Source organism: Ptychodera flava, chromosome 2, assembly GCF_041260155.1.
Source record: "Ptychodera flava strain L36383 chromosome 2, AS_Pfla_20210202, whole genome shotgun sequence".
Lineage (NCBI taxonomy): Eukaryota > Metazoa > Hemichordata > Enteropneusta > Ptychoderidae > Ptychodera > Ptychodera flava.
In genome coordinates this window covers 39,041,930-39,069,435 of record NC_091929.1, presented here as the reverse complement: position 1 = coordinate 39,069,435, position 27,506 = coordinate 39,041,930, and the positions used below count along the sequence as shown (strand labels likewise).

The following is a 27,506-nucleotide window of genomic DNA, read 5'->3' as shown; positions in this document are numbered from 1 at the left end:
CGTTCGGCGAGAAAAGCAAATGCCTACAAATCAGCCTTGGAAAGGAAAATATGTATTTTCACTTAAACATAACAAAATTGACAAATCAGTTACATTTAATGGGTTCTCCTTTCCTGAGAGTGCAAAAAGCTAGACAAAAATGTATAATTTGTTATAGATGTATTTGATGATTGTGCAATTATCAATAATTTATAAAATTTGCCCTCATCTTCACACAAAAACACTGTTACATTCGTGATTTTTAAATAGATTACAACAAAATGCTCAAGATCTTATAATCACAAAATAGTTCCAATTGTGTTATATGTTTGAATTGAGCGTGAAGTAATTATATTCTTCTAAAATGCGAGACAAACTCGCTTTTTAAAATCAGAAACAAGCATATTACTGATTGAGGAATCATGACCATCAATTGCATTTCGTCTTGTTACATGAATTGCAATTTTAGGTATGGTAAAAAGAAAATTTAAAAGCGCAAAATATTTCTTGTCCATGTACGATTTATAGAAAGATGGGCTTAAAATAAACAACCAGTAAACAACTTCCATTCATGACCAAGAAAATGGTGACAGAGTTTATGAAGGAGAATGAACAAAGGAGAAAGACAAGGTAATTCAAAAAATATGTTTAAAAGGTCATATCTTGCACTTCAGAAAAACAATTAGAGGAGGAGCTTCAACCGGAATGGAACATAAACGAGTCTTTGCGTACGCACCATGAAGAAGACACCATTGAAGATCTCCTTCTTTTTTGGAATTGGACTGAGATAACAAGAAGTGAACAAAGGTTTCATATTTTTTAAGAAAGTGAAAGCAGATCTCTCAAATTGTGTCTTGACGTTTATTGTGTCCATGAACAATTAGACATAATATTATATAGGGCTCAGCCCTTGGTGTGGCGCCACGGGTTATTAGATTGGCAATGTTATTTGTATTGATTCGTGATAAAATGTAATTAATTGTTACTTCATAAACGTATATATGACAACTATGCCCAGTGTCCCTCTGATGAAAGCAGTTCACGTACATACAGGACGTCAAACCCTGCAGCAGTGCAGGTAGGCCTATAGATTTTCTGTGACGTGTAAAAATTTTGGACAAACATTGGCAAGTTTTACAAAGATAACAGCCTATTGAGTTAAACAAGGGACGTATCATGCAATCATTATCATTGCAATGGTAACCGCACTGCCCAACTTCCACTTGCAAGCTGAAAACTATAGCGTTCCGTCTAAAAACTGGCAATTTTTGAATTTAATTATTGACACAGGGGGGCGCTTTTCTAAAATTCAATCCCAGCATTCTTTGCGTATGCCATCGTTCATATGCACGATAATTTTCTTCCTTTATCTATATTAACGATATTTTGTATGAGCGACAAGGTGCATAATAACATTTACTGGCTAATAAAAGAGGTATATTTTATAAATGGCATGTTATATAATGATAATTTGTTTTGTATTTGTTTATTTACGAGTACCTAAAAAATACATGGCGGCGCCCACGAATGAAGGGTACACTTCCGGTTACTCGCATAGTATATTATGAATAAGCGCATGCGTAGTCGGTAAGCCGCTGGCGCGACTAATAAAGAATTTATATATGCTACCCTTTTGAAATTTACACTAGGGACAATGCAACATAATATGGTCATCAGCGCCTTTACAAATAAGTTCGAAAGAGTAAGAAGGACGATGACAAGAATGAAAGTCATCCAAATCAATTTCTGATTATGAGTATTAACGTCATCAGCATAAGCTGAAAGTTTACATTTACGATAACCTGAAACTTGGAATCATAACATCTTTAATACTGTCATCTTGTCTATTTTGTGTAAAAGAAGTTCAGTAAAAGTTGCATACAGCTGCCCTGATAATGAGCAAGCTTGCCTAATACCACGTCAAAACTGAACAGGGGCAGTAAGGGAACTTTTAACAGGGACAAGACTATCAGTTTGTGTATACAGAAGTTCAATAAAATTGATGAAATTTTCACCAAACCCGAACGCATACAGAGTTTGAAAATGATAATTATGACTGACACGATCAAAGGCTTTTTCCTGATCCAAAGAAAGAATACAAAAGGACGACTCATGTGATTATGAAAATGAATGCAATGTCTAATTAAGTGAATATAGTCAAAAATATGTCTGCCTGAAACGATATAACTTTGATCTACATGAATGATATATTGCAAAACTTGCTTCAAGTGAAGCGATGAAGCTTTAGTGAAGATTTTATACTCAGAGCAAAGCAAAATGATAGGTCCCAGTTCTTAAGAAGAGAGTTATCACCTCGTTTAGGAAGGAGTGTGATAACAGCTCTACGATTAGACGTTGGAAGAAGGCCATCGGAAATTAACTTTTGAAAAGATAAAAATCAGCGTGATGATTGGACTTCAGTGAAGACAAAAATTGTACTGTTTTAAAGAATCATGACACCCAATTAAGTTCCAAGACATGAAACTTGCCAACACTAAACAAGCAAAACAAGAACGAGTTTACTTCCTATATTTAGTAATTACCAAGCTTTTACATTGTCTAACATGTTGTTATAACTTTGTCACAAGTATATGGATATGAACTCTTTGTTGACTAGTGACAGAATCTGACCTGCGTAAGTTAATAAATGCCTTTATGAGAACTTTGAAATCTGAGCACTAATCTTTACATTTTCCATCACATTTCAGAGCCTTTAATGTCTTCTAAAAGCTCAAGCAATTTAGACGGCTTGATTTGTAGCTTTTCCTGAAATTCTGATAAGTCAGAAATTTCAGACAATGCAGACTCCTTATCATGATCGGAAATTTCACTGAGAACATCAAACAAGTTTTTACCCTGTCTTCATCAGCATTGACGTTTGCAGCAGAGTTAACACATTTTCTTGAGCGTAAGTGAGTTGACTGCTTTTACTGGTGACAGGTCTTTGATATACAGAATTTCATCAACAGATGTGACTTTGTGAGCGGACTCTGTTTGCGCCTCATTGTTTTCAACAAAGCGAGTCGATGTTGAGGCGTTACTCTAAGTTGAGGTGTTAGTTAATGTTGTATTCATTTGCTGACCAACTCCTTCACTTGCATTTTCTTGACTTTGGACAACATCCTTTAGACCTTAATTCTCATCACCACAAATATAGTGTTTCTTAACATTTACAGTGTCATTATCGTTGTTTTCTGACGATCTATAGTTAGGATAATGTTTACGGTTATGACATTTTAGTCCAGAAGGTAGACAATGCAGTTCATCGACTGATACATGAACGGAATAAAAACGATCACCATATTTGATCTGAATTACACCACTGATGTTCTTGTTGTGGAGTAAAACATGAACTTGTCGTCCAAGAACTTTACCAAGTTTCCACAAATACTCCTCCAAAAGTTCATCAGGAATAGAAGAAGGAGAAGAAGAAAAGAAGAAGATTTTTTTTTCAAATGTACATTTGAACATTTGAACTCATTTTTCAAATGAACATTAAAACTCATGTACAGAAAAGTACATATCAAATCATTTCAATATTTGAGAAGAAAAAAATAATTGAAATCAGGCAATGCGAAATAAAATACTGAATAACCTATGCAAATTTGGACACTATAAAAACAGCAAAAACTGCAAAATGGCTATGAGACTGAATCTGAAGTGAGACATAGAAAATTGGTGAAAAGGCAAACAGGTACCTATATCACAACATCAAGAGGAAAGATATCAACAAAATCTGACAAACCAGATTTCATTGTCCGATTTCATTGATATCAATGAAATCTTACAAAAGATCAAGTTTGTCATTGACAGAAAGCAAGATGCAAGATGAATAACAATCTAAAACAATATGGTAAACCAAAACAAACTCCCGAAACAAGTAAAGAGCAACAGAAATTAGCAAAGAATTAGGACAGGAACACCTTACAACTTGCAGAAAAAATCCGCTCAACCGCCTATGAAAAGGAATATACCAGCAAAGAGTCTCCTCAACTGACTATCTCTCTCATTCTGAAAAGTACGGTTGTGGCGGAGTCCAGTTACATTTGTATCCGCTAAGTGCCAACCACTCTGAGAAATAACCACTCTCAGTTGCTTTAGTTTAGGATAGGTTTATTCATGAAGCAGTTAAAAGTGGGTAAATAAAGATAGTCATTAATTGTCTATATCGGAGTGTCGAAGTTAATCAGGTCCAAAGTAAACCGAAGAAAAGAACTAAATTTATGACAATGATTTATTATATAATGTTTTCATTTTACCTAATATAATGTACGGTCTTGAAGTCTGGGTAATACATATTCATCATACTTGAATACTATTTATATCTCTCAAAAAATGTGTGTACGTACAATAACTTTTTCTGGATTCCGAGAGCCTTCCTCACCCTTATTCCAGAACTTGGAAATTTCAGATGTTTATAAACTTCACAGATATTTATTTTTGACTTGTTGCATCATCATTTTCCTTTTCCTTTACAAGATTATTATGAAATGGCAGATCAGTGTTATGACACGGGATTTAAACTTGGTGCAAATCTATCTTTACCTAAAATGCATACCTCTTTTGGTCAATTTGCAATTTCTTACGTGGATGCAAAGCTATGGAATAATTTACCCAATACTGATAAAATAAGTACATCACGATATCAGTTCATAAAATCATTAAAACAGTGGTTGTTACGAAATTATTCACTTCACTGAGCGCCACAGGGTGGTATATGTAATGTAAATATTTAAGAGAATGGGACCAGATTCGATTAGCATATAACTATTATTCTGGATCCATATTTGCCTTTTGCCGATTTTCAGTTATTGTAATATGAACTTATCAAGATTTTAAAAAAGACAATAAACATGAATTCAAAAAAAAGAATTGAAATTCTACGAAAAATATCTAAGCACCGCATTCAAAATGGTCCTCTAAATAATGAAAGGAAAGGAAATCAACTTACATCATTGTACCTACAGTCCTACTTTTGGCTGGAGTGTTTGTCATTCCCGTATTGCATGTCTACCTGCTTTTAAGACAAAGGAAGAAAAACGTGTCTGCCTATGTGTAATTAATCTGTGGCCTATTAATGGTTATACAAATAAGTTTCTTGACCTTTGTGTCAGAGGGCCTATAGAAAGATTGAGGGTGATCTTCTGAAAATCTAGTTTGAGTCAATCCAACACAATCCCCGTCTAAAATGCATGGTAAGCTGAATTTTTACTAATCATAAATTTCAAATAGTATAAATGCCTACTAACATTTTAGGTCTAAACAAATTCTAAGGCTAAATGTTCATAGGTAAGAGTTCATACTAATAGTCCGTATATAGTGTTCATTGAATTCAATCACAGGGTTCAATTTGTACTTTCAATCAAAACTTATTCACTAATAGGTCTAAGGTAAGCTCCATGTTCGCCGTCTTTGTAGATCATGACATCTACTTTTCGGATTTTGTTGTCATCGCTGGGGTAGACCTTTACTATGCGAGCGAGGGGCCAGCTGTTTCTCGTGTATTTTTCTCTGTCAAAAAAAAAACATGTCTCCTTCTTTGACGTTGATTGTATATTTGTTCCGTTCTTGTCGTGCCTGGTGGCTTTGTTGATATTCTTTTCTCAATCGTATCTAGAATTGACCAGCTAGATACTGTACCCGTCGCAAACGTTTTCTTCTATAGAGGTCTTGTTGGACAAATGAGCCTGGTGGTCGAGTCTGTGATTGAGTCTTCATTGTGAGTAGCATGTTTGGGCTAAGTGCTTGGGGATCCTTTGCATCTGATGATACTGTTGTTGTGGGTCTGTAATTGACGATGGCGCTGGCTTCTGGCATGAGAGCTTCAGCAAGTAATGTGTGTATTGTTGCTTGCCTACTTCCTGAAGGGAAGGGGAAGTTCTAGATTGCCTTCCTCGTTTACATGGACTTCTCATTGCATGATGTCCAGGAATTGCTTGTCTTCAATAGAGGGTGCCTTTTGTTTGCGGTAACGTGTCCGCTTGAAGACGGTGGTGCAAAGGTTGATGGGTTTCGGGCCTATTATTGTCTTAGATGTGGGTGTGATGTTTACATTCGAGTGCTGGTTCATCGTAGCCGCTGAGGGTTGCAGTAGTACTGTGTACTGAAATGCGGATTACACCTCTTGCTGTCTCTAGGCATAGTTCACTTGAAATTGTCCACCCTAGGTCGGTGTGTTGAGCCCAAGGCGAGTTTATATGTCCATTTCTTGTTTCTCTGACTTTCAATGCTTGAGGGCAATTTGTGCCATGAGGAGATGAATTCCAACGTTCTTTTTCGGTTCTGGAATGTAATCGATGAAGGGCTTTAGATGTTTGAAAGCCATGCAAATATATGGTGTGGGTATTTCGTTCTTGTCACTCGGTATGTTGTCATTTTCTAGCAGGACGGGAAGAGAAAATTTTTTCTTTCCATCACTTGCTTCTATGATGACGTGATTGCTACATCGTCCCTTTCTGAGTTCTCCTTTGCCGCTGCATGTTGACGGTTTGTATTCAAGGTCTGGGCCGTGTATCTTCAGTTCGTCGAAGCGGCGGCTGTTAACCATACAGGCATTGGACTGGTCGTCTAGGACTACGTAAGGTTCTATGTAGTCTGCTGGTCGGTCTTGTGTGTACACCTCTGCTAGGACTATTTTCCCACATGAATGTCTGGCTGGTCATTTTTGTGAGACTGGTGCGTTTTATTGTAGCTTCTTGGATTTCCTTTTCTTTATCTTTTGGTTGGTTTGGCGGCTGTCAACCATACAGGCATTGGACTGGTCGTCTAGCACCACGTAAGCTTCTATGTAGTCTGCTGGTCGGTCTTATGTATACACCGTAGCTAGGACTATCTTCATACACGAACGTCTGGCTTGGCATTTCGTGAGACTGGTGCGTTTTGTTGTAGCTTCTTGGATATCTTCTAGTTTGTTTTCACTTGCTTTCTGCTTAGATCTGTCACCAGGTGTAGTCCGGGGACAGGTGATGTGTTTCTTGGTCTTGCTTATACTGCATTCGATGGTCTATATGCAGTCCTTGGCGAGATGTTTCTCTGTGCATTTAAAGCACAAGCCTTTCTTCTTACACAGTTCGATTCTATCAGCAACCAGTTGCTTTGCAAATGCCTTGCAATCATTCAGGTCATGTCCTGTACCTCTGTGGAAGAGAAATTGTTTTTTCGTTGTTTGATGATTTCATTGCATGTACACACGCTCTAGTCTTTGTTTGTTGACTGGATTTTGACTTACTTGTTCCAGGCATGTTGTCTGGTCTTGGCATGTCAGGATTGAATGCTGCTTTTGCTGTGTCTTTCAGGAAGTCTGTGAAGAACTTGAATGGAAGAAATGTTTTTGGCATCGGTCGTTTGTAATATGCCATGTTATCTCTCCACTTGCTGAGGACGAATCTTGGTAACTTCCCAATGACAGGTGTTAGTCCTTGTGGTGTATTGAGGGCAAAAGGTTGGGAAATTTCTCATGTATGCCTCTGTGTTAAAACTTTAGTGCGAGAGATCAAGAAGCTTTTGCATTTGTCTGGTTTAACTTTCAGGAAGGACTTCAGTCTTTCAGTCAGACTGCAGGGTTGCCAAATCTGTCCTTTTGTTCTATCCAAGCCTCTCTATATGACTCGTCTTGGTCTTCTACATATCGAAGAAAACGGTCTTTGATGATTTTCTGTTGATCTCCATGCGTGTATTTATGCAGGGAATCTAGTTTCTGAGATGTCTATATGCAACCGTTGTAAAAGTGGCTTCGTATGATCTCTTCCATGACAAGTACATGGTTTGGTCGCCTCTAAACGTTATTGGTTGTTGTAGTGGTAAATGTTGATGGGCCATCATTGGGCTATCTCCGTCAGAGGTTGCATGCTGTTGTTGTTCTGGCTAGTTGTGGGTGTCTGTTGAATTGAAGTATGTGTGACTGTCTCCCCGTATTCTGTTGGTGTACCCTGTCCTGGTTGTATCAGTAGAGGGTAAGGCAGAGTCCAGTTACTTTTGTACCCGCTAAGAGCCAACCACTCCAAGAAATAACCACCCTCAGTTGCTTTAGTTTAGAGTAGATTTATTCAAGGAGCGGTGAAAACTGGGTAAACAAAAAGATTAAAATACAAGGTCATTCATTGTCTACATCGGAGAGTCGAGGTTAATCAAGTCCAAAGTAAACGGAATAAAAGAACTAAATTCTACTAAAATATCTAAGCACTGCATTCAAAATGGTCTTCTAAATAATTGGAAAGTCATAAAAGGAAATCAACTTACATCGTTGCGCCTACAGTCCTACTTTTGGCTGGAGTGTTAGTGAGATCCACGTGGCATGTCTACTTGCTTTAAGACAGTGGAAGAAAAACGTGTCTGCGTAGGTGTAATTTAATCTTTAACCTTTTAATTGTTTTACCAAGACGTTTCTTGACCTTTGTGTCAGAGGGCCTTAAGAAAGATAGAGGGCGATCTTCTGAAAATCTAGAAAGGGTCATGAAGGGTCAATTCAACACACTCCCCGTATAAAAATGCGCGGTAAGCTGAATTTTTACTAATCATAAATTTCAAGTAGAATAAATGGCTACTAATATTTAGGTCCAAATAAATTCTAAAAGCTAAGAGAGTATATACGAAAGGGTTCATACTAAGAGAGTCCGTCTATAGTGTTCATTGAATTCAATCACAGAGTTCAATTTGTACTTTCAATCAAACTTATTCACTAATTGGTTTGAGGTAGGTTCGATGTTCGCCATCTTTGTAGATCATGACGTCCACTTTGCATACTTTGTTGTCATCGCTGTGGTAGACCTTCACTATGCGAGCGAGGGGCCAGCTGTTTCTTGCGTATTCTTTCTCTCTCAAAAGAACCACGACTCCTTCTTTGATGTTGATTGTAGATTTGTTCCATCTTGGTTCTGGCTGACGGCTTTGTAGATATTCATTCTCCATTGATTGAGTCTTCATGGTGAGTAGCATGTTAGGGGGTGAGAGCTTGGGGATCGTTTGCATCTGATAATACAGTCGTTATAGGTCTGGAGTTGACGATGGTGCTGGCTTCTGCTGTGAGAGTTGTCAGCAAGTCATGTGTGTATTGTTGCTTGCCTAGTTGATAGTGCACGGAGTCAAGAACACGTCTGATGGTACTAATTTGTCGTTCACATATACCGCCGAAGTGTGATGCTCGAGGTGGGTTGAAGATCCACTCACAGTCTCTTGTTGTAAGGAATTTCTTGATGCGGTCTTGATCCAGTTCTTTGGCTGCTGCCTGAAGTTCGTTCTTTGTGCTGATAGAGTTGGTGCCCTGGTCACATCAGAGTTTCTTGATGTTGCCACGTATAGCTATGAAGCGACGTAGGGCGTTGATGAAGGCTGAAGTGTCCATGGAGTCTATTACTTCTATGTGTACTGCTGTTGTGTAGAGACAGGCAAAGATGACTGCCCATCTCTTTGCTTCAGACGTACCGTCTCTGTTTTGCGGGAAGCTATAGCCCAGGGGCCGAATACATCCATTCCACATTGGTGAATGGTGGGGTTTTCTCAGTTCTGTCCGACGTTAGGTCGGCCATGAGTTGAGTGAGTGATTTTGCTCTCAGTCTTCTACATATCACACATTTGTGTATTATACTTCTTACCATGCACCCATAATCCAATAGCCATTAGCTCTGACGTTCGACAGGGGGAGTTGTCTGCCTTGATGTTGTACTTGTCGATGCACATGATCGATGATAAGTCGTGAAATGTGGTTGTTCTGTGGGAGGATGATGGGGTGTCGGCCGCAGAGATCGATGTCAGATTGACGAAGTCTTCCTCGAATGCAGATGAGCCCTTTTTCATCGATGAATGGGTTCATCCGGCTGATGGGGTTCTGTTTCTGTAGTCTGTTGTTGTCCGTGCCTGCTGACTTTGCTGCAGATGGTATCTCATATTCTTTATGAAACAAACTTTTCTGTACTGAGCGTAGGATGATGGTTTCTGCTTGTGCCATCATCTCAATTCTCAATTCTTCGGGAGACTTCTCTTCTTCTTTTTGTCTGTCTTTTCTGTGATTTTCCTTGTCTGATTTTGCCTATTAAGTTGGCAGTACTTCTCTTCAAGGTCTCCATGATGATAATCGTTGAAATCGGTGAGCACCTAAGTCGTTTTGTTCTACATCCTTTGTTGATGTGTTGAGGGCAGCAAGTTGTTTGCAGACCTCAGGGTCTTCGTCACTCACTGTGTATTCGTGTTCTGTTTCTTCATGGTTGTCTTGCTCGTCTCGCTACCACAGGAATGCTGGTCTGATAGCCAGATAGTTGAGTTGAGTTTAGGGGCTAGTATACTGCGTGATGCGATGTCAGCTGGATTTTCGTGTGTAGAAACATGTCACCACTGGTGTGGTGATGAGATGTTGTGTATGTTTTCTACTCTGTTCGCTACGTATACGTGGAAACGTTTCGAGCTGTTGTTTATATATCCAAGGACGATTTGACTGTCCACAGTTCACAGTTCTAGGCGTGGTATGGAGACTGCATGAGTCGGGTTTACCTTTGCTTTGCCAAGTATGAATGATACGTTGATGTTGTCTTTGTGGTTGATCAACCGCAAAAACACCACAGCACCTATGGCTTCATTGCTGGCGTCAGAGAAAATGTGACACTCAGTATTGTTTATGGGTCCGAAGGTGGGTGGAGTGTAGCGTCGCTGTAGCTGTATCTTTGTGATGTAGTTGAGGTTGTTGCACCAGCGGGTCCATCTGGGCAAGTATTTCTTAGGCAGTGTTTCATCCCATCCAAGGTTTGATGAGTTGCGTCCTTTAGTTTCTGTCATGAGGCCTCGTAGTATTAATTTTCCTTCTATGGAAACTGGTGCGAGTATACCGAGTGGATCGTATATTGAGTTGACGATCGCCAGTACTCTCCGCCGTGAGAATGGCTTCTCCTTCAAGTTACTTCAAATGTGAATGCGTCCGCCTCTAGAGACCACTTGACCCCTAATGATCTCTGTGTCGGTAAGGTGTCTTGGTTGAAATCCAAACTCTGTAGATTTTTGGCTCGTACTTCGTTTGGAAGTGCTGTCATGACTTCTTGGTCATTAGAAACGATCTTGTGGAAGTTAACGTTTCTTGTCGCCAGTAAGTCTCTTGTTCTATTGATGAGACTGATAGCTTTCTGTGCATCTGTTGATGAGGTTAGTCTGTCTTTGGCGTAAAAGTTCTTGTCAATGAACTCTTTCACGTCTTCTCCATATGTGGATATGCCGTCTTCAGCGATCTTTCTCAGTCTGAAGGTAGCAATGGCTGGTGAGGAGACATTGCCGAACATGTGTACGTTCATTCTGTACTGAATTACTGGATTTGTGGGGTCGTTGTCTTTGAACCAAAAGAAGCGCAGATAGTCTCTGTGTTCTTTGTTGACGCGGAAGCTATGAAACATTTGTTCTACGTCGCCCATTACTGCTGTCTGCTCGGGTCAGAATCATAGCAGGATACCGAGGAGGCTGTTCATTTGGTCAGGTCCCTGAAGCAATTCGTCGTTCAGGGATACTCCATTGTACTTTGCATACGAGTAGAATACTATTCGGATCTGCTGTTTCTTGGGATGGTAGACACCGAAGTGTGATAGGTAACATGCATTGTCGGCATCTATTTTGGCTTCAGGAATGGGACTTGCGTGGTTGCATCCCATTATTTTCGTCATAAATTGAAAGTATTCTTCCTTCATTTGTGGGTTATGTTAAAACTGATTCTGTAGATTGTAGAATTGGTTCAGAGCTGATTGTCGGTTGTTCGGTAATTTCTTTGGGTCTTGCCTGAAGGGGAGAGGAAGTTCTATATTACCTTCCTCATTTACATGGACTTCTCGTTGCATGATGTCCACGAATTGCTTATCTTCAATGGAGGGTGCCTTTTCTTCCTCGTAAGGTGTCCGCTTGAAGACGGTAGTGCCGAAGTTGACAGGTTTCAGGCTTATTATGTCTTTGATGTGGATGTGATGATTACATTAAAGCGCTGATTTGTCGTAGCTGTTGAGGGTTGCAGTCGTATGGTGTACTGAAATATGGATTACACTCTTGCTGTCTCTTGGCACAGTTCACCTGAAATTGTCCACCCTAGGTCGGTGCGTTGAGCCCAAGGCGAGTTTACAGGTCCGTTCCTTGTTTCTCTGACTTTCAGTGGTTCTGGGCAGTTTCTGCCGATGAGGAGGTGAATTCTGACATTCCTTTCGGTTCTTGAATGTAATCGTTGATGGGCTTCAGATGTTTGAAGGCCTTGCAAATGTCTGGTGTGGGTATTTGTCGCTCGGTATGTTGTCGTTTTCTAGCAGGACGGGAAGAGAGAATTTTTTCTTTCTGTCACGTGTTTCTATGATGACCCGGTTGCTACGTCATCCCTTTCTGAGTTTCCTTTGCCGCTGCATGTTGACAGTTCGTATTCAAGGTCTGGGCCGTGTATCTTCAGTGCGTCGAAGAGGTGGCTGTCACCCATACAGGCGTTCGACTGGTCGTCTAGGACTACGTAAGTTTCTATGTAGTCTGCTGGTTGGTCTTGTGTATACAACTTTGCGAGGACTATCTTATCACACAAACGTTCGGCTGGGCATTTGTGAGTCTGATACATTTTGTTGTAGCAATTTAGTTTCCTTTCCTTTATCTTCTAGTTTGGTTTTGGTTGCTCTGTGCTTAGATCTGTCACCGGGTGTAGCGTTGAGACAGGTGATGTGTTTCTTGCTCTTGCTTTTACTGCATTCGATGGTCGATGTGCAGTCTTTGGCGAGATGTTTCTCAGTGCATTTAAAGCATAAGCCTTTCTTCTTACACAGTTCAATTCTGTCAGCAACTGGTTGCTTTGCAAATGCTTTGCAATCTTTCAGGTCGTGTCCTGTAGCTTCGTGGAAGAGACATTGTTTTTCTTCATTTGATGATTTCGTTGCGTGTACACGCGCTCTAGTCTTCGTATGTTGACTGGATTTTGACTTACTTGTTCCAGGGGGTGTGTCGTCTGGTCTTGGCATGTCAGGATTGAATGCTGCTTTTGCTGTGTCTTTCAGGAAGTCTGTGAAGAACTTGAATGGAGGAAATGTTTTGTGGCGTCGTGTGTATGATGCCACGTTATCTCTCCACTTGTTGAGGACAACTCTTGGTAACTTCATCATGACGGGCTTGAGTCCCTGTGGTGTATTGAGGGATGAAAGGTCAGGAAGTTTTCTCATGTGTGCCTCTGTGTTAGAACATAAGTCTGATAGTTCGAGTAGCTTTTAACTTTTGTCTGGTTTAACGTTCAGGAAGGACTTCAGTCTTTCCAGGATTACTGCGTTGATGACTGCAGGGTTGCCGAATCTGTCTTCTAGTTCTATCCAAGCCTCTCTATATGACTCGTCTGGGTCATCTACATACCGTTGTAGATGGTCTTCGACGATCTTCTGCGGATCTCCATGCGTGTATTTATGCAGGAAGTCCAATTTCTTAGATATCTGTATGTAGGCCCTTGTTACAGTGGCTTCGAATGATCTTTTCCATGACATGTACATGGTGGGGTCACCTCCAAACGTTATTGGTTGTTGTAGTTGTAAACGTTGACGGGCCATCATTTGGGCTATCTCCGTTAGAGGTTGCATGTTGTTGTTGTTCTGGCTTGTTGTAGGTGTCTGTTGACTTAAAGTAAGTGTGACTGTCTCACCTGATTCTGTTGGTGTTCCCTGTCCTCATTGTATCAGTAGAGGGGATAACTCTAAGCCTTGTTTTGTGCTTTGGGTACGAACTCGGTAAAGTTCAGTGCTGGTAATGGATCATGCTTCAATTCTCTTTTCATTGCAATGTATCGTGATACATGGTCGTTCGATGACTGGTCTGGTGTTGTAAGTGTCTGTACTGGTAAGGAATTTTCTTCCGGTACTTACTGGAGGGTTTCTGCATCTATCCTTGCCTTTTCTGCTTTCATTTCAGCTTCGATAACTTTGATTTTTGCTCGATGGTGAGCAATTGTCTTCATATACTCTGCCTCTCTTGCTGCAGAGCGAGACTTGCCTTGTGCCTTTAATGCGTTTGTTCTGGATGATGTTGATTATCTGGTTCTGTGTGAACTACGCAAGCTCCCTAGTGTAGATCCTTGTTCGGATGGTGGTTTGAAGTTGAGGGCGCTATTTTCAGCTCTCCTTGTCTGTGCATCGTTAATGTATTCATTCGCTTGTTCAATGTTCCTATTGAAGCTTATTTCCGTTAATTCTGCTTGCTCCTTACCTTGTGGAGACTTGTCTTGTTGATAAAGTCTCTGAAGTTTGTTCCAACTTTGTTCATATTCCTTGGAAAGTGTCTCTGCTGTACCAATTTTGCTTTCTGTTGGGTCCTGCATCCCCCTGAGGTCGATGAGAACTCCCTTGTTTGGTTCCAAATGCATGACAGGGCCTTTTCAGTGTTCAAGGTAGCAATAGAGCAGTCCTCCTTCGTTTTTTCTAGTATCCTGTAGAGGGCGCCCTTCAATTCGGACAGCAACTCCACCTTGAGCAGTAGCCGTCCCACTGGGAACCGCCCCTTCCCATGTTTGTTCTGTGGTATTTTCTGTCTTACAAATATCTCCTTGATTTTCATTTTGAGATTCTGTATGGGCTGGTTGTTCAGCTCCTTCGACTTTATTTTCATCCTTTATAGTTTCTTTGAGTCACTTGTAGTTGGCTGTATATGTGCATATAGTGGGCCTACCTTGTAGCCTATATGCCAGTGTCAGCTGTGCACTCGAGCCAGTGTCTTGTCCAATGGTTTGCTGGTTTTCACTTCCAGCGATGTTTCACTTGCGTCGATTTTTCACTGTGGCGGAGTCATGTCACTTTGTATCCGCTAAGTGCCACCACTCCTAGAAATAACCACCCTCAGTTTCTTTAGTTTAGAGTAGATTTATTCAAGGAGCGCTGAAAACTGGGTAAATAAAGAGATTAAAATACAGGGTCATTCATTGTCTACATCGGAGAGTCGAGGTAAATTAAGTCCAAAGTAAACGGAATAAAAGAACTAAATTCTTCTAAAATATCTAAGCACTGCATTCAAAATGGTCCTTTAAATAATTGGAAAGCCATAAAAGGAAATCAACTTACATCCTAATTTTGGCTAGAGTGTTAGTGAGATCCACGTGGCATGTCTACTTGCTTTAAAACAGTGGAAGAAAAACGTGTCTGCGTAGGTGTAATTTAATCTTTAACATTTTAATTGTTTGTCCAAGACGTTCTTGACCTTTGTGTCAGAGGGCCTTAAGAAAGATAGAGGGCGATCTTCTTAAAAACTAGAAAGGGTCATGCAGGGTCAATTTCTAAGTCTTTTTTGTGCTTTGGGTACGAACTCGGTAAATTTCAGTGCTGGTAATGGATCTCGCTCCATTTCTCCTTCCTTTGCAATGTAACGTGATACATGGTAACTTTCTTCTGCTACTTTCAGGAAATCTCTGCATCTATTCGTGGTTTTCCTGCTCTCATTTTAGCTTCCATAACTTAATTTTAATTTTTGCTTGATGGTGATCTATTGTCTTCATATACTCTGGCTGTCTTGCTGCAGAGCGTGCCCTACCTTGTGCCTTTAATGCATTGCCCTGGATGTTGTTGATCTGGTTCTTTTTGAACTACGCAAGCTGCCTGGTGTAGATCTTCGTTCAGATGGTGATTTAAGGTTGAGAGCGCTATTTTCAGCTCTCATTGTCTTTGCACTGTTAATGTATTCATTCACTTTTCGATGTTTCTATTGAAGCTTATCTCCATGAATTTTGCTTGCTCCTTACCTTCTGGGGTCTTGTCTTGTGGATAAAATCTCTGAAGTTTGTTCCAAGTTTTTTCGTATTCCTTGGAAAGTGCCTCTGCTGTATCAGTTTTGCTTTTTGTTAGGTCGTGCTTCCCCTCAAGGTCGATGAGAACTCCCCTTGTTTGGTTCCAAATGCTTGACATGGCCTTTTCAGTGTTCAAAGTAGCATAGAGCAGTCTGCTTTCGTTTTTTTTCTACTGGTCTGTAGAGGGCGTCCCTCAATTCCGGTAGAAGATCAACCATCAGCAGTAGCCGTCCCACTAAGAACTGCCCCTTCCTTCCTTTGTTCTGAGGTATTTTCCGCCTTAGTAATATCTTCCTGATTTTCATTTTATGATTCTGTGTGGGCAGGCTGTTCAGCTCCTTCGACTTGATTTTTATCCATTATAGCTCCTTTGAGTCAGTTGTAGTTGGCTGTATATGTGCATACAGTGGGCCTACCTTGCGTAGCATAAATGCCAGTGTAAGCTGTGCACTCGAGCCAGTCTCTTGTCCAATGGTTCACTGGTTTTTACTTCCAACGATATTTCACTTGCAACGATTTTCACTGTGGCAGAGTCCAGTTACTTTTGTATCCGCTAAGTGCCAACCACTTAAGAAACAACCACCTTCAGTTGCTTTAGTTTAGAGTAGATTAATTCAAGAAGCAGTGAAAACTAGGTAAAAAAAGGAGATTAAAATACAAGGTCATTCATTGTCTATACTCGAGAGTCTAGGTAAATTAAGTTCAAAGTAAACGGAAGAAAAGAACTAATTTACTAAAAATAACTAAGCATTGCATTCAACATGGTCTTGAATGGAAATCAACCTACATCATTGCGCCTACAGTCTTAAGTTTGGCCGGAATGTTTGTCAGATCCACGTGGCATGTCTACCTGCTTTTAAGACAGTTAAAAAAAGTGTCCGCCTTGTAATTTAATCTGCAACCTTTTAATTGTTTCGCAAATAAGTGTTTTTGACCTTTGTGTCAGAAGGCCTTAAAAAGATATAGGGTGATCTTATGAAAATCCAGTTAGGATCATTTCAACACAATGGTGCCCATGACGAGTTTGGTGTTGGCAAAAAGGAGGATGTGATTACAGTAGAAAGCACACAAAAGAAAATAGTGTCACAGCAATATTGAATCAGTAGTAATTGTTTCATCAATTTCTATAGAAGCAATGAGGTCATTAACACACAAAATGTTTTTGAATATGTTTGAATTCAGCTTGAAGTAACTGTACCTTTCTAAAATGCGAGAATATACTCGCTTTTTTAAAACAGAAACAATAATTTTACTGGATGAGGGACAATGATCATTAAGTGCATTTCGTCGTGTCACATGAATTGCAATTTTTGCTGTAATAAAATGAAATGTAAATGTACGATTTATAAAGGGTGGGCCTTAACCAAACGCCCAGTATAAAATCATGCATTCCTGACCAAGAAAACAGTGCGGTGTTTTCTAGGGAGAATGAACAAAAGAGAAACACAAGGGCAATGTAAAAAGTGTGTAAAAGGTCATCTCTGGCACTACAGAAAACACAGTCAAAGGATAAGCTATACCCAAAATTTAATATAAACGAGCCAGTTGCGTAGAACCATTGAGAAGATGCCATTGAAGATCTTCAGTCTTTTGGATTGGACTAAGATAACAATAATAAAACAAAAGTTTACTTTTCGATGAGTGAAAACAGATCGTTCCAAACTGTATCTGAACGTTTACTATTCCGATGGAAATTGGACATAATCAGTAAGTTATATATCCTACCATTTTCAGATTTCTGTAAAGGACAATTCAAAATAATTTGGTCATCAGTACCTTTACCAATAAGTTCGAACAAATACTGAGGACGATGTCAAGAAAGAACGTCATCCAAATCAATTTCCTTTGAAGAGAACATTACATTTCGTTTTTCCCAATCACAGGAAATGCAATGAACCAACAACTTGTCCGTATTTGATAAAATTCTAGCCAAAAGAATAGAAAACATGTTTTTAAACTGTCTTTGGGAGCGACAAGTCTTTTGGAAAGGGTCAAAGATTTCCAACTTTTGTAATGCCAGCACTGATAAGGTGATTAGCAACAGTGCTATCAAGATAGTTTGTAAAACTAACACGATCATTGTAAAAAAGGCTTCATGGAAGAGTCTTTGATATAAAGCGATTCACCTTTTTTTTCAGGAAACTACATAACTTCAGACTCTAAAGAGCTAAAGGTAAACTTTAGCAGAAATTCCGGAGCAGGCTGAACATTGACTGTAAAAGGTTGAGAGGTGTAATGGAGATTATCAATACTTCTAAACTAAAAATCAGCGAACAAAAAGTGAAGGATGATCCTGTCCTAAATAAAGATATCTTTGAAGATAATTGAACCTAAAAGCTTTCAAACTTGAAGAGAGATCGATATGATTTTGCCCTCCTACCTTCAATGGATCGACTGATCGACTTGGCAATCAATGTTTTCCTTGCCAGAAGAAATCAAGAAATTTGTTCTGAATTTCATCAATGATAAAAGCAGGAGGACAGAGGCAAAATAAACGATGAAAGAGTTTGGTTGCAGCAAGTTGATTATCAATGATAATGCGGCCTTGGAATGACATAGCAGGAGCATATCTATTCCAACAAGATAACATATCGTCTATCTTGGTAACACAATCACTCCAGTTTTTTGAAAAGTGCTTATTACTTTTACCCAAGTAAGTACTGTTCGACAACATTTCAAGAGGATGATCATTACGCAAATGCCATAGCCGACCCAAAGACATGGGGACTTAAGATAGTTAATTTTTGCATTACTGGCATGTCCATAGACAGAAAACCAATATTTAAACCTCAAAAAATAAGTTACTTTACAAGTAATAAGAGTATTAACGTCATCAGCATAAGTTTAAAATTTACATTTAAGGTCACCTGAAGTTGGAATCATGACACCTTGAATAATGATCTCGTGTTACTCAGTGTAAAAGAGGTTCAATAACAATTTCATGAAACTGACCAGGTATGAAACAACCTTGCCTTGTACCACTTGAACACTGAACAGCAGCAGTAAGGGAACTGTTATTCCGGACAAGATTATCAGTTTCTGTTTACAGAAGTTTCATAAAATTGATAAAATTTGCACCAAATCGTAACGGATGCAGAGTTTGAAAAAGATAATGATGACTGACACGATCAAAAGCCGTTTCCTGATCCAAAGAAAGAATACGAAGAGAAAGATTCATATGATTATGAAAATGAATGCAATCTATGAATAAATGAACATTATCACATGCACAAGCCATGTTTGTCGTCTCTGAACAAAAAATACGGGATTTATTCTCTGGTCGCTCTACGTCACGACAACCCACGTCTATGTCATCAATTTTGGTGCGTCGGACCTTTTTTTTTGTCGATCTTTGGTGTGCTTGTAAATATGTAAACAAACAACATGGCGGCCGATGTTTCTCCAACGATCAAAAGTCATGTAATGAAATGGAAATTGTCACCGACTACGACATTACTAGTCCGAACAATGTAAACACAAGAGTGTACCGCCTGTATATTCCGAAGGAATTACGTAAATAATGTGCGGAAACAATGAACTCGAAGCTGGTCGCGTATACCGTGGGTTCCGTATGCATTGCAAACAGGGTCAGGCGCGATGTCTACAATGTTCGTGCCATCGAGATTCAGTCGATATTTGTTCCCGAAAAATAGCGTATCTTCGTCTGTGATAAATTTCTAGGACTATTTTATCTTTGAAATAGAGTATAACTTTGCGGAAGGTTGCCTACGTGTAGACCTAGAGCTGTCATTTTCTCCACACACGAACGAATATGAGCGCTAAGGCATACAAAGGACGACTGAAGATTGGAAATGATTGACAACTTGTGCACGGCGTACTGATATTTACTCTTTAAGTAGTTCAAAAGTCTAAACAAATTCTAAGGCTAAATGTTCATAGGTAAGAGTTCATACTAATAGTCCGTATATAGTGTTCATTGAATTCAATCACAGGGTTCAATTTGTACTTTCAATCAAAACTCATTCACTGATAGGTCTAAGGTAAGCTCCATGTTCGCCGTCTTTGTAGATCATGGCATCTACTTTTCGGATTTTGTTGTCATCGCTGGGGTAGACCTTTACTATGCGAGCGAGGGGCCAGCTGTTTCTTGTGTATTCTTTCTCTGTCAAAAAAAAACATGTCTCCTTCTTTGACATTGATTGTATATTTGTTCCGTTCTTGTCATGCCTGGTGGCTTTGTTGATATTCTTTTCTCAATCGTATCTAGAATTGATCAGCTAGATACTGTACCCGTCGCAAATGTTTTCTTCTATAGAGGTCTTGTTGGACAAATGAGCCTGGTGGTCGAGTCGGTGATTGAGTTTCATTGTGAGTAGCATGTTTGGGCTAAGTGCTTGGGGATCCTTTGCATCTGATGATACTGTTGTTGTGGGTCTGTAATTGACGATGGCGCTGGCTTCTGGCATGAGAGCTTCAGCAAGTAATGTGTGTATTGTTGCTTGCCTACTTCCTGAAGGGAAGGGAAGTTCTAGATTGCCTTCCTCGTTTACATGGACTTCTCATTGCATGATGTCCAGGAATTGCTTGTCTTCAATAGAGGGTGCCTTTTGTTTGCGGTAACGTGTCCGCTTGAAGACGGTGGTGCAAAAGGTTGATGGGTTTCGGGCCTATTATGTCTTAGATGTGGGTGTGATGTTTACATTCGAGTGCTGGTTCGTCGTAGCCGCTGAGGGTTGCAGTAGTACTGTGTACTGAAATGCGGATTACACCTCTTGCTGTCTCTAGGCATAGTTCACTTGAAATTGTCCACCCTAGGTCGGTGTGTTGAGCCCAAGGCGAGTTTATATGTCCATTTCTTGTTTCTCTGACTTTCAATGCTTGAGGGCAATTTGTGCCATGAGGAGATGAATTCCAACGTTCTTTTTCGGTTCTGGAATGTAATCGATGAAGGGCTTTAGATGTTTGAAAGCCATGCAAATATATGGTGTGGGTATTTCGTTCTTGTCACTCGGTATGTTGTCATTTTCTAGCAGGACGGGAAGAGAAAATTTTTTCTTTCCATCACTTGCTTCTATGATGACATGATTGCTACATCGGCCCTTTCTGAGTTCTCCTTTGCCGCTGCATGTTGACGGTTTGTATTCAAGGTCTGGGCCGTGTATCTTCAGTTCGTCGAAGCGGCGGCTGTTAACCATACAGGCATTGGACTGGTCGTCTAGGACTACGTAAGGTTCTATGTAGTCTGCTGGTCGGTCTTGTGTGTACACCTCTGCTAGGACTATTTTCCCACATGAATGTCTGGCTGGTCATTTTTGTGAGACTGGTGCGTTTTATTGTAGCTTCTTGGATTTCCTTTTCTTTATCTTTTGGTTTGGTTTGGCGGCTGTCAACCATACAGGCATTGGACTGGTCGTCTAGGACTACGTAAGCTTCTATGTAGTCTGCTGGTCGGTCTTATGTATACACCGTAGCTAGGACTATCTTCACACACGAACGTCTGGCTGGGCATTTCGTGAGACTGGTGCGTTTTGTTGTAGCTTCTTGGATATCTTCTAGTTTGGTTTCACTTGCTTTCTGCTTAGATCTGTCACCAGGTGTAGTCCGGGGACAGGTGATGTGTTTCTGGTCTGCTTATACTGCATTCGATGGTCTATATGCAGTCCTTGGCGAGATGTTTCTCTGTGCATTTAAAGCACAAGCCTTTCTTCTTACACAGTTCGATTCTATCAGCAACCAGTTGCTTTGCAAATGCCTTGCAATCATTCAGGTCATGTCCTGTACCTCTGTGGAAGAGAAATTGTTTTTTCGTTGTTTGATGATTTCATTGCATGTACACACGCTCTAGCCTTCGTATGTTGACTGGATTTTGACTTACTTGTTCCAGGCGGTGTGTCGTCTGGTCTTGGCATGTCAGGATTGAATGCTGCTTTCGCTGTGTCTTTCAGGAAGTCTGTGAAGAACTTGAATGGAGGAAATGTTTTGTGGCATCGGCCATTTGTAATATGCCACGTTATCTCTCCACTTGCTGAGGACGAATCTTGGTAACTTCCCAATGACAGGCGTTAGTCCTTGTGGTGTATTGAGGGCGAAAGGTTGGGAAATTTCTCATGTATGCCTCTGTGTTAAAACTTTAGTGCGAGAGATCAAGAAGCTTTTGCATTTGTCTGGTTTAACTTTCAGGAGGGACTTCAGTCTTTCAGTCAGACTGCAGGGTTGCCAAATCTGTCTTTTTGTTCTATCCAAGCCTCTCTATATGACTCGTCTTGGTCTTCTACATATCAAAGAAAATGGTCTTTGACGACTTTCTCTTGATCTCCATGCGTGTATTTATGCAGGAAATCTAGTTTCTCAGATGTCTATATGCGACCGTTGTAAAAGTGGCTTCGTATGATCTCTTCCATGACAAGTACATGGTTTGGTCGCCTCTAAACGTTATTTGTTGTTGTAGTGGTAAATGTTGATGGGCCATCATTGGGCTATCTCCGTCAGAGGTTGCATGCTGTTGTTGTTCTGGCTAGTTGTGGGTGTCTGTTGAATTGAAGTAGGTGTGACTGTCTCCCCGTATTCTGTTGGTGTACCCTGTCCTGGTTGTATCAGTAGAGGGTGTGGCGGAGTCCAGTTACTTTTGTACCCGCTAAGTGCCAACCACTCCAAGAAATAACCACCCTCAGTTGCTTTAGTTTAGAGTAGATTTATTCAAGGAGCGGTGAAAACTGGGTAAACAAAAAGATTAAAATACAAGGTCATTCATTGTCTACATCGGAGAGTCGAGGTAAATCAAGTCCAAAGTAAATGGAATAAAAGAACTAAATTCTACTAAAAATATCTAAGCACTGCATTCAAAATGGTCCTCTAAATAATTGGAAAGTCATTAAAGGAAATCAACTTACATCGTTGCGCCTACAGTCCTACTTTTGGCTGGAGTGTTAGTGAGATCCACGTGGCATGTCTACTTGCTTTAAGACAGTGGAAGAAAAACGTGTCTGCGTAGGTGTAATTTAATCTTTAACCTTTTAATTGTTTTACCAAGAAGTTTCTTGACCTTTGTGTCAGAGGGCCTAAAGAAGATAGAGGGCGATCTTCTGAAAATCTAGAAAGGGTCATGAAGGGTCAATTCAACACACCCCCCGTATAAAAATGCGCAGTAAGCTGAATTTTTACTAATCATAAATTTCCAGTAGAATAAATGCCTACTAATATTTTAGGTCCAAATAAATTCTAAAAGCTAAGAGAGCATATACGAAAGGGTTCATACTAAGAGAGTCCGTCTATAGTGTTCATTGAATTCAATCACAGAGTTCAATTTGTACTTTCAATCAAAACTTATTCACTAATTGGTTTGAGGTAGGTTCGATGTTCGCCATCTTTGTAGATCATGATGTCCACTTTGCATACTTTGTTGTCATCGCTGTGGTAGACCTTCACTATGCGAGCGAGGAGCCAGCTGTTTCTTGCGTATTCTTTCTCTCTCAAAGAACCACGGCTCCTTCTTTGATGTTGATTGTAGATTTGTTCCATCTTGGTTGTGGCTGACGGCTTTGTGAGAGCTTGGGGATCATTTGCATCTGATAATACAGTCGTTATAGGTCTGGAGTTGACGATGGTGCTGGCTTCTGCAGTGAGAGTTGTCAGCAAGTCATGTGTGTATTGTTGCTTGCCTAGTTGATAGTGCACGGAGTCAAGAACACGTCTGATGGTACTAATTTGTCGTTCCCATATACCGCCGAAGTGTGATGCTTGAGGTGGGTTGAAGATCCACTCACAGTCTCTTGTTGTAAGGAATTTCTTGATGCGGTCTTGAACCAGTTCTTTGGCTGCTGCCTGAAGTTCGTTCTTTGCGCCGATAAAGTTGGTGCCCTGGTCACATCGGAGTTTCTTGATGTTGCCGTGTATAGCTATGAAGCGACGTAGGGCGTTGATGAAGGCTGAAGTGTCCATGGAGTCTATTACTTCTATGTGTACTAGAGACAGGCAAAGATGACTGCCCATCTCTTTGCTTCAGACGCACCGTCTCTGGTTTTGCGGGAAGCTATAGCCCAGGGGCCGAATACATCCATTCCAACATTGGTGAATGGTGGGGTTTTCTCAGTTCTGTCCGACGTTAGGTCGGCCATGAGTTGAGTGAGTGATTTTGCTCTCTGTCTTCTACATATCGCACATTTGTGTATTATACTTCTTACCATGTCATGTACACCCATAATCCAATAGCCTTAGCTCTGACGTTCGACAGGGTGAGTTGTCTGCCTTGATGTTGTACTTGTCGATGCACATGATCGATGATAAGTCGTGAAATGTGGTTGTTCTGTGGGAGGATGATGGGGTGTCGGCCGCAGAGATCGATGTCAGATTGACGAAGTCTTCCTCGAATGCAGATGAGCCCTTTTCATCGATGAATGGGTTCATCGGCTGATGGGGTTCTGTTTCTGTAGTCTGTTGTTGTCCGTTCCTGCTGACTTTGCTGCAGATGGTACTCATATTCTTTATGAAACAAACTTTTCTGTACTGAGCGTAGGATGATGGTTTCTGCTTGTGCCATCATCTCAATTCTCAATTCTTCGGGAGACTTCTCTTCTTCTTTTTTGTCTGTCTTTTCTGGTGATTTTCCTTGTCTGATTTTGCCTATTAAGTTGGCAATACTTCTCTTCAAGGATCTCCATGATGAGAATCGTTGAAATCGGTGAGCACCCAAGTCGTTTTGTTCTACATCCTTTGTTGATGTGTTGAGGGCAGCAAGTTGTTTGCAGACCTCAGGGTCTTCGTCACTCACTGTGTATTCGTGTTCTGTTTCTTCATGGTTGTCTTGCTCGTCTCGCTGCCACAGGAATGCTGGTCCTGATAGCCAGATAGTTGAGTTGAGTTTTGGGGCTGGTATACTGCGTGATGCGATGTCAGCTGGATTTTCGTGTGTAGACACATGTCGCCACTGGTGTGGTGATGAGATGTTGTGTATCTTTTCTACTCTGTTCGCTACGTATACGTGGAAACGTTTCGAGCTGTTGTTTATATATCCAAGGACGATTTGACTGTCCACAGTTCACAGTTCTAGGCGTGGTATGGAGACTGCATGAGTCGGGTTTATCTTTGCTTTGCCAAGTATGAATGATACGTTGACGTTGTCTTTGTGGTTAATCAACCGCAAAAACAGCCACAGCATATATGGCTCATTGCTGGCGTCAGAGAAAATGTGACACTCAGTATTGTTTATGGGTCCGAAGGTGGGTGGAGTGTAGCGTCGCTGTAGCTGTATCTTTGTGATGTAGTTGAGGTTGTTGCACCAGCGGGTCCATCTGGGCAAGTATTTCTTAGGCAGTGTTTCATCCCATCCAAGGTTTGATGAGTTGCGTCCTTTAGTTTCTGTCATGAGGCCTCGTAGTAGTATATTTTCCTTCTATGGAAACTGGTGCGAGTATACCGAGTGGATCGTATATTGAGTTGACCATCGCAAGTACTCCCGCCGTGAGAATGGCGTCTCCTTCAAGTCTACTTCAAATGTGAATGCGTCCGCCTCTAGAGACCACTTGACCCCTAATGATCTCTGTGTCGGTAAGGTGTCTTGGTTGAAATCCAAACTCTGTAGATTTTTGGCTCGTACTTCGTTTTGAAGTGCTGTCATGACTTCTTGGTCATTAGAAACAATCTTGTGCAAGTTAACGTTTCTTGTCGCCAGTAAGTCTCTTGTTCTATTGATGAGACTGATAGCTTTCTGTGCATCTGTTGATGAGGTTAGTCTGTCTTTGGCGTAAAAGTTCTTGTCCATGAACTCTTTCACGTCTTCTCCATATGTGGATACGCCGTCTTCAGCGATCTTTCTCAGTTCGAAGGTAGCAATGGCTGGTGAGGAGACATTGCCGAACATGTGTACGTTCATTCTGTACTGAATTACTGGATTTGTGGGGTCGTTGTCTTTGAACCAAAAGAAGCGCAGATAGTCTCTGTGTTCTTTGTTGATGCGGAAGCTATGAAACATTTGTTCTACGTCGCCCATTACTGCTGTCTTCTTGCGTCAGAATCGTAGCAGGATACCGAGGAGGCTGTTCATTTGGTCAGGTCCCTGAAGCAATGCGTCGTTCAAGGAGACTCCGTTGTACTTTGCACTCGAGTTGAATACTACTCTGATCTGCTGTTTCTTGGGATGGTAGACACCGAAGTGTGGTAGGTACCATGCGTTGTCGGCATCTATTTCGTCTTCTGGAACAGAACTTGCCTGGTCACGTTCCATTATTTTCTTCATAAATTGAAAGTATTCTTCCATCATTTGTGGTTTATGCTGCAACTGATTCTGTAGATTGTAGAATTGGTTCAGAGCTGATTGTCGGTTGTTCGGTAATTTCTTAGGGTCTTCCCTGAAGGGGAGAGGAAGGTCTATATTACCTTCCTCATTTACATGGACTTCTCGTTGCATGATGTCCACGAATTGTTGGCGAGATGTTTCTCAGTGCATTTAAAGCATAAGCCTTTCTTCTTACACAGTTCAATTCTGTCAGCAACTGGTTGCTTTGCAAATGCTATGCAATCTTTCAGGTCGTGTCCTGTAGCTTCGTGAAAGAGACATTGTTTTTCTTCATTTGATGATTTCGTTGCGTGTACACGCGTTGTAGTCTCCGTATGTTGACTGGATTTTGACTTACTTGTTCAAGGCGGTGTGTCGTCTGGTCTTGGCATGTCAGGATTGAATGCTGCTTTCGCTGTGTCTTTCAGGAAGTCTGTGAAGAACTTGAATGGAGGAAATTTTTGTGGCGTCGTGTGTATGATGCCACGTTATCTCTCCACTTGTTGAGGACAACTCTTGGTAAATTCTCCATGACGGGCTTGAGTCCGTGTGATGTATTGAGGGACAAAAGGTCAGGAAGTTTTCTCATGTGTGCCTCTGTGTTAGAACATAAGTCTGATAGTTCGGGTAGCTTTTTGCTTTTTTCTGGTTTAACTTTCAGGAAGGACTTCAGTCTTTCCAGGATTACTGCGTTGATGACTGCATGGTTGCCGAATCTGTCTTCTAGTTCTATCCAAGCCTCTCTATATGACTCGTCTGGGTCATCTACATACCGTTGTAGATGGTCTTCGACGATCTTCTGCGGATCTCCCTGCGTGTATTTATGCAGTAAGTCAAGTTTCTCAGATGTCAGTATGTAGGCCCTTGTTCAGTGGCTTCGAATGATCTTTTCCATGACATGTACATGGTGTGGTCACCTCCAAATGTTATTGGTTGTTGTAGTGGTAAATGTTGACGGGCCATCATTTGGGCTATCTCCGTTAGAGGTTGCATGTTGTTGTTGTTCTGGCTTGTTGTAGGTGTCTGTTGATTTAAAGTAAGTGTGACTGTCTCACCTGATTCTGTTGGTGTTCCCTGTCCTCATTGTATCAGTAGAGGGGATAACTCTAAGCCTTTGTTTTGTGCTTTGGGTACGAACTCGGTAAAGTTCAGTGCTGGTTATGGATCATGCTTCAATTCTCTTTTCATTGCAATTTATCATGATACATGGTCGTTCGATGACTGGTCTGGTGTTGTAAGTGTCTGTACTGGTAATGAACTTTCTTCGGCTACTTTTTGGAGGGTTTCTGCATATATCCTTGCCTTTTCTGCTTTCATTTCAGCTTCGATAACTTTGATTTTTGCTTGATGGTGAGCTATTGTCTTCATATACTCTGCCTCTCTTGCTGCAGAGCGTGCCTTGCCTTGTGCCTTTAATGCGTTTGCCCTGGATGATGTTGATGATCTGGTTCTGTTTGAACTATGCAAGCTGCCTAGTGTAGATCCTCGTTCGGATGGTGATTTGAGGTTGAGGGCGCTATTTTCAGCTCTCCTTGTCTTTGCATCGTTAATGTATTC

The 27,506-nt window shown here is 40.8% G+C and overlaps 3 protein-coding genes across 3 annotated transcripts; all 3 read right to left on the bottom strand.

The window, feature by feature from the left end:
• Positions 1–10,856: 10,856 nt before the first annotated feature.
• LOC139150075 (uncharacterized) lies at positions 10,857–11,366 on the bottom strand. Its single transcript, XM_070722234.1, has one exon. The coding sequence runs from the start codon at positions 11,364–11,366 to the stop codon at positions 10,857–10,859; it is 510 nt and encodes a 169-aa protein (XP_070578335.1).
• Positions 11,367–13,169: 1,803 nt separating this feature from the next.
• LOC139150066 (uncharacterized) lies at positions 13,170–13,529 on the bottom strand. The gene has a single exon (XM_070722223.1). The coding sequence runs from the start codon at positions 13,527–13,529 to the stop codon at positions 13,170–13,172; it is 360 nt and encodes a 119-aa protein (XP_070578324.1).
• A 12,153-nt stretch (positions 13,530–25,682) lies between these two features.
• LOC139150058 (uncharacterized) lies at positions 25,683–26,081 on the bottom strand. The gene has a single exon (XM_070722211.1). It carries the CDS (start codon positions 26,079–26,081, stop codon positions 25,683–25,685), a length of 399 nt encoding a protein of 132 aa, XP_070578312.1.
• Between the last annotated feature and the right edge of the window lie 1,425 nt (positions 26,082–27,506).

Excerpts from the sequence above, each read along its gene's own strand:
- LOC139150075 (XM_070722234.1), bottom strand. The coding sequence starts at position 11,366 with ATGGGCGACGTAGAACAAATGTTTCATAGCTTCCGCGTCAACAAAGAA.
- LOC139150066 (XM_070722223.1), bottom strand. The coding sequence starts at position 13,529 with ATGCAACCTCTAACGGAGATAGCCCAAATGATGGCCCGTCAACGTTTA.
- LOC139150058 (XM_070722211.1), bottom strand. The coding sequence starts at position 26,081 with ATGCAACGAGAAGTCCATGTAAATGAGGAAGGTAATATAGACCTTCCT.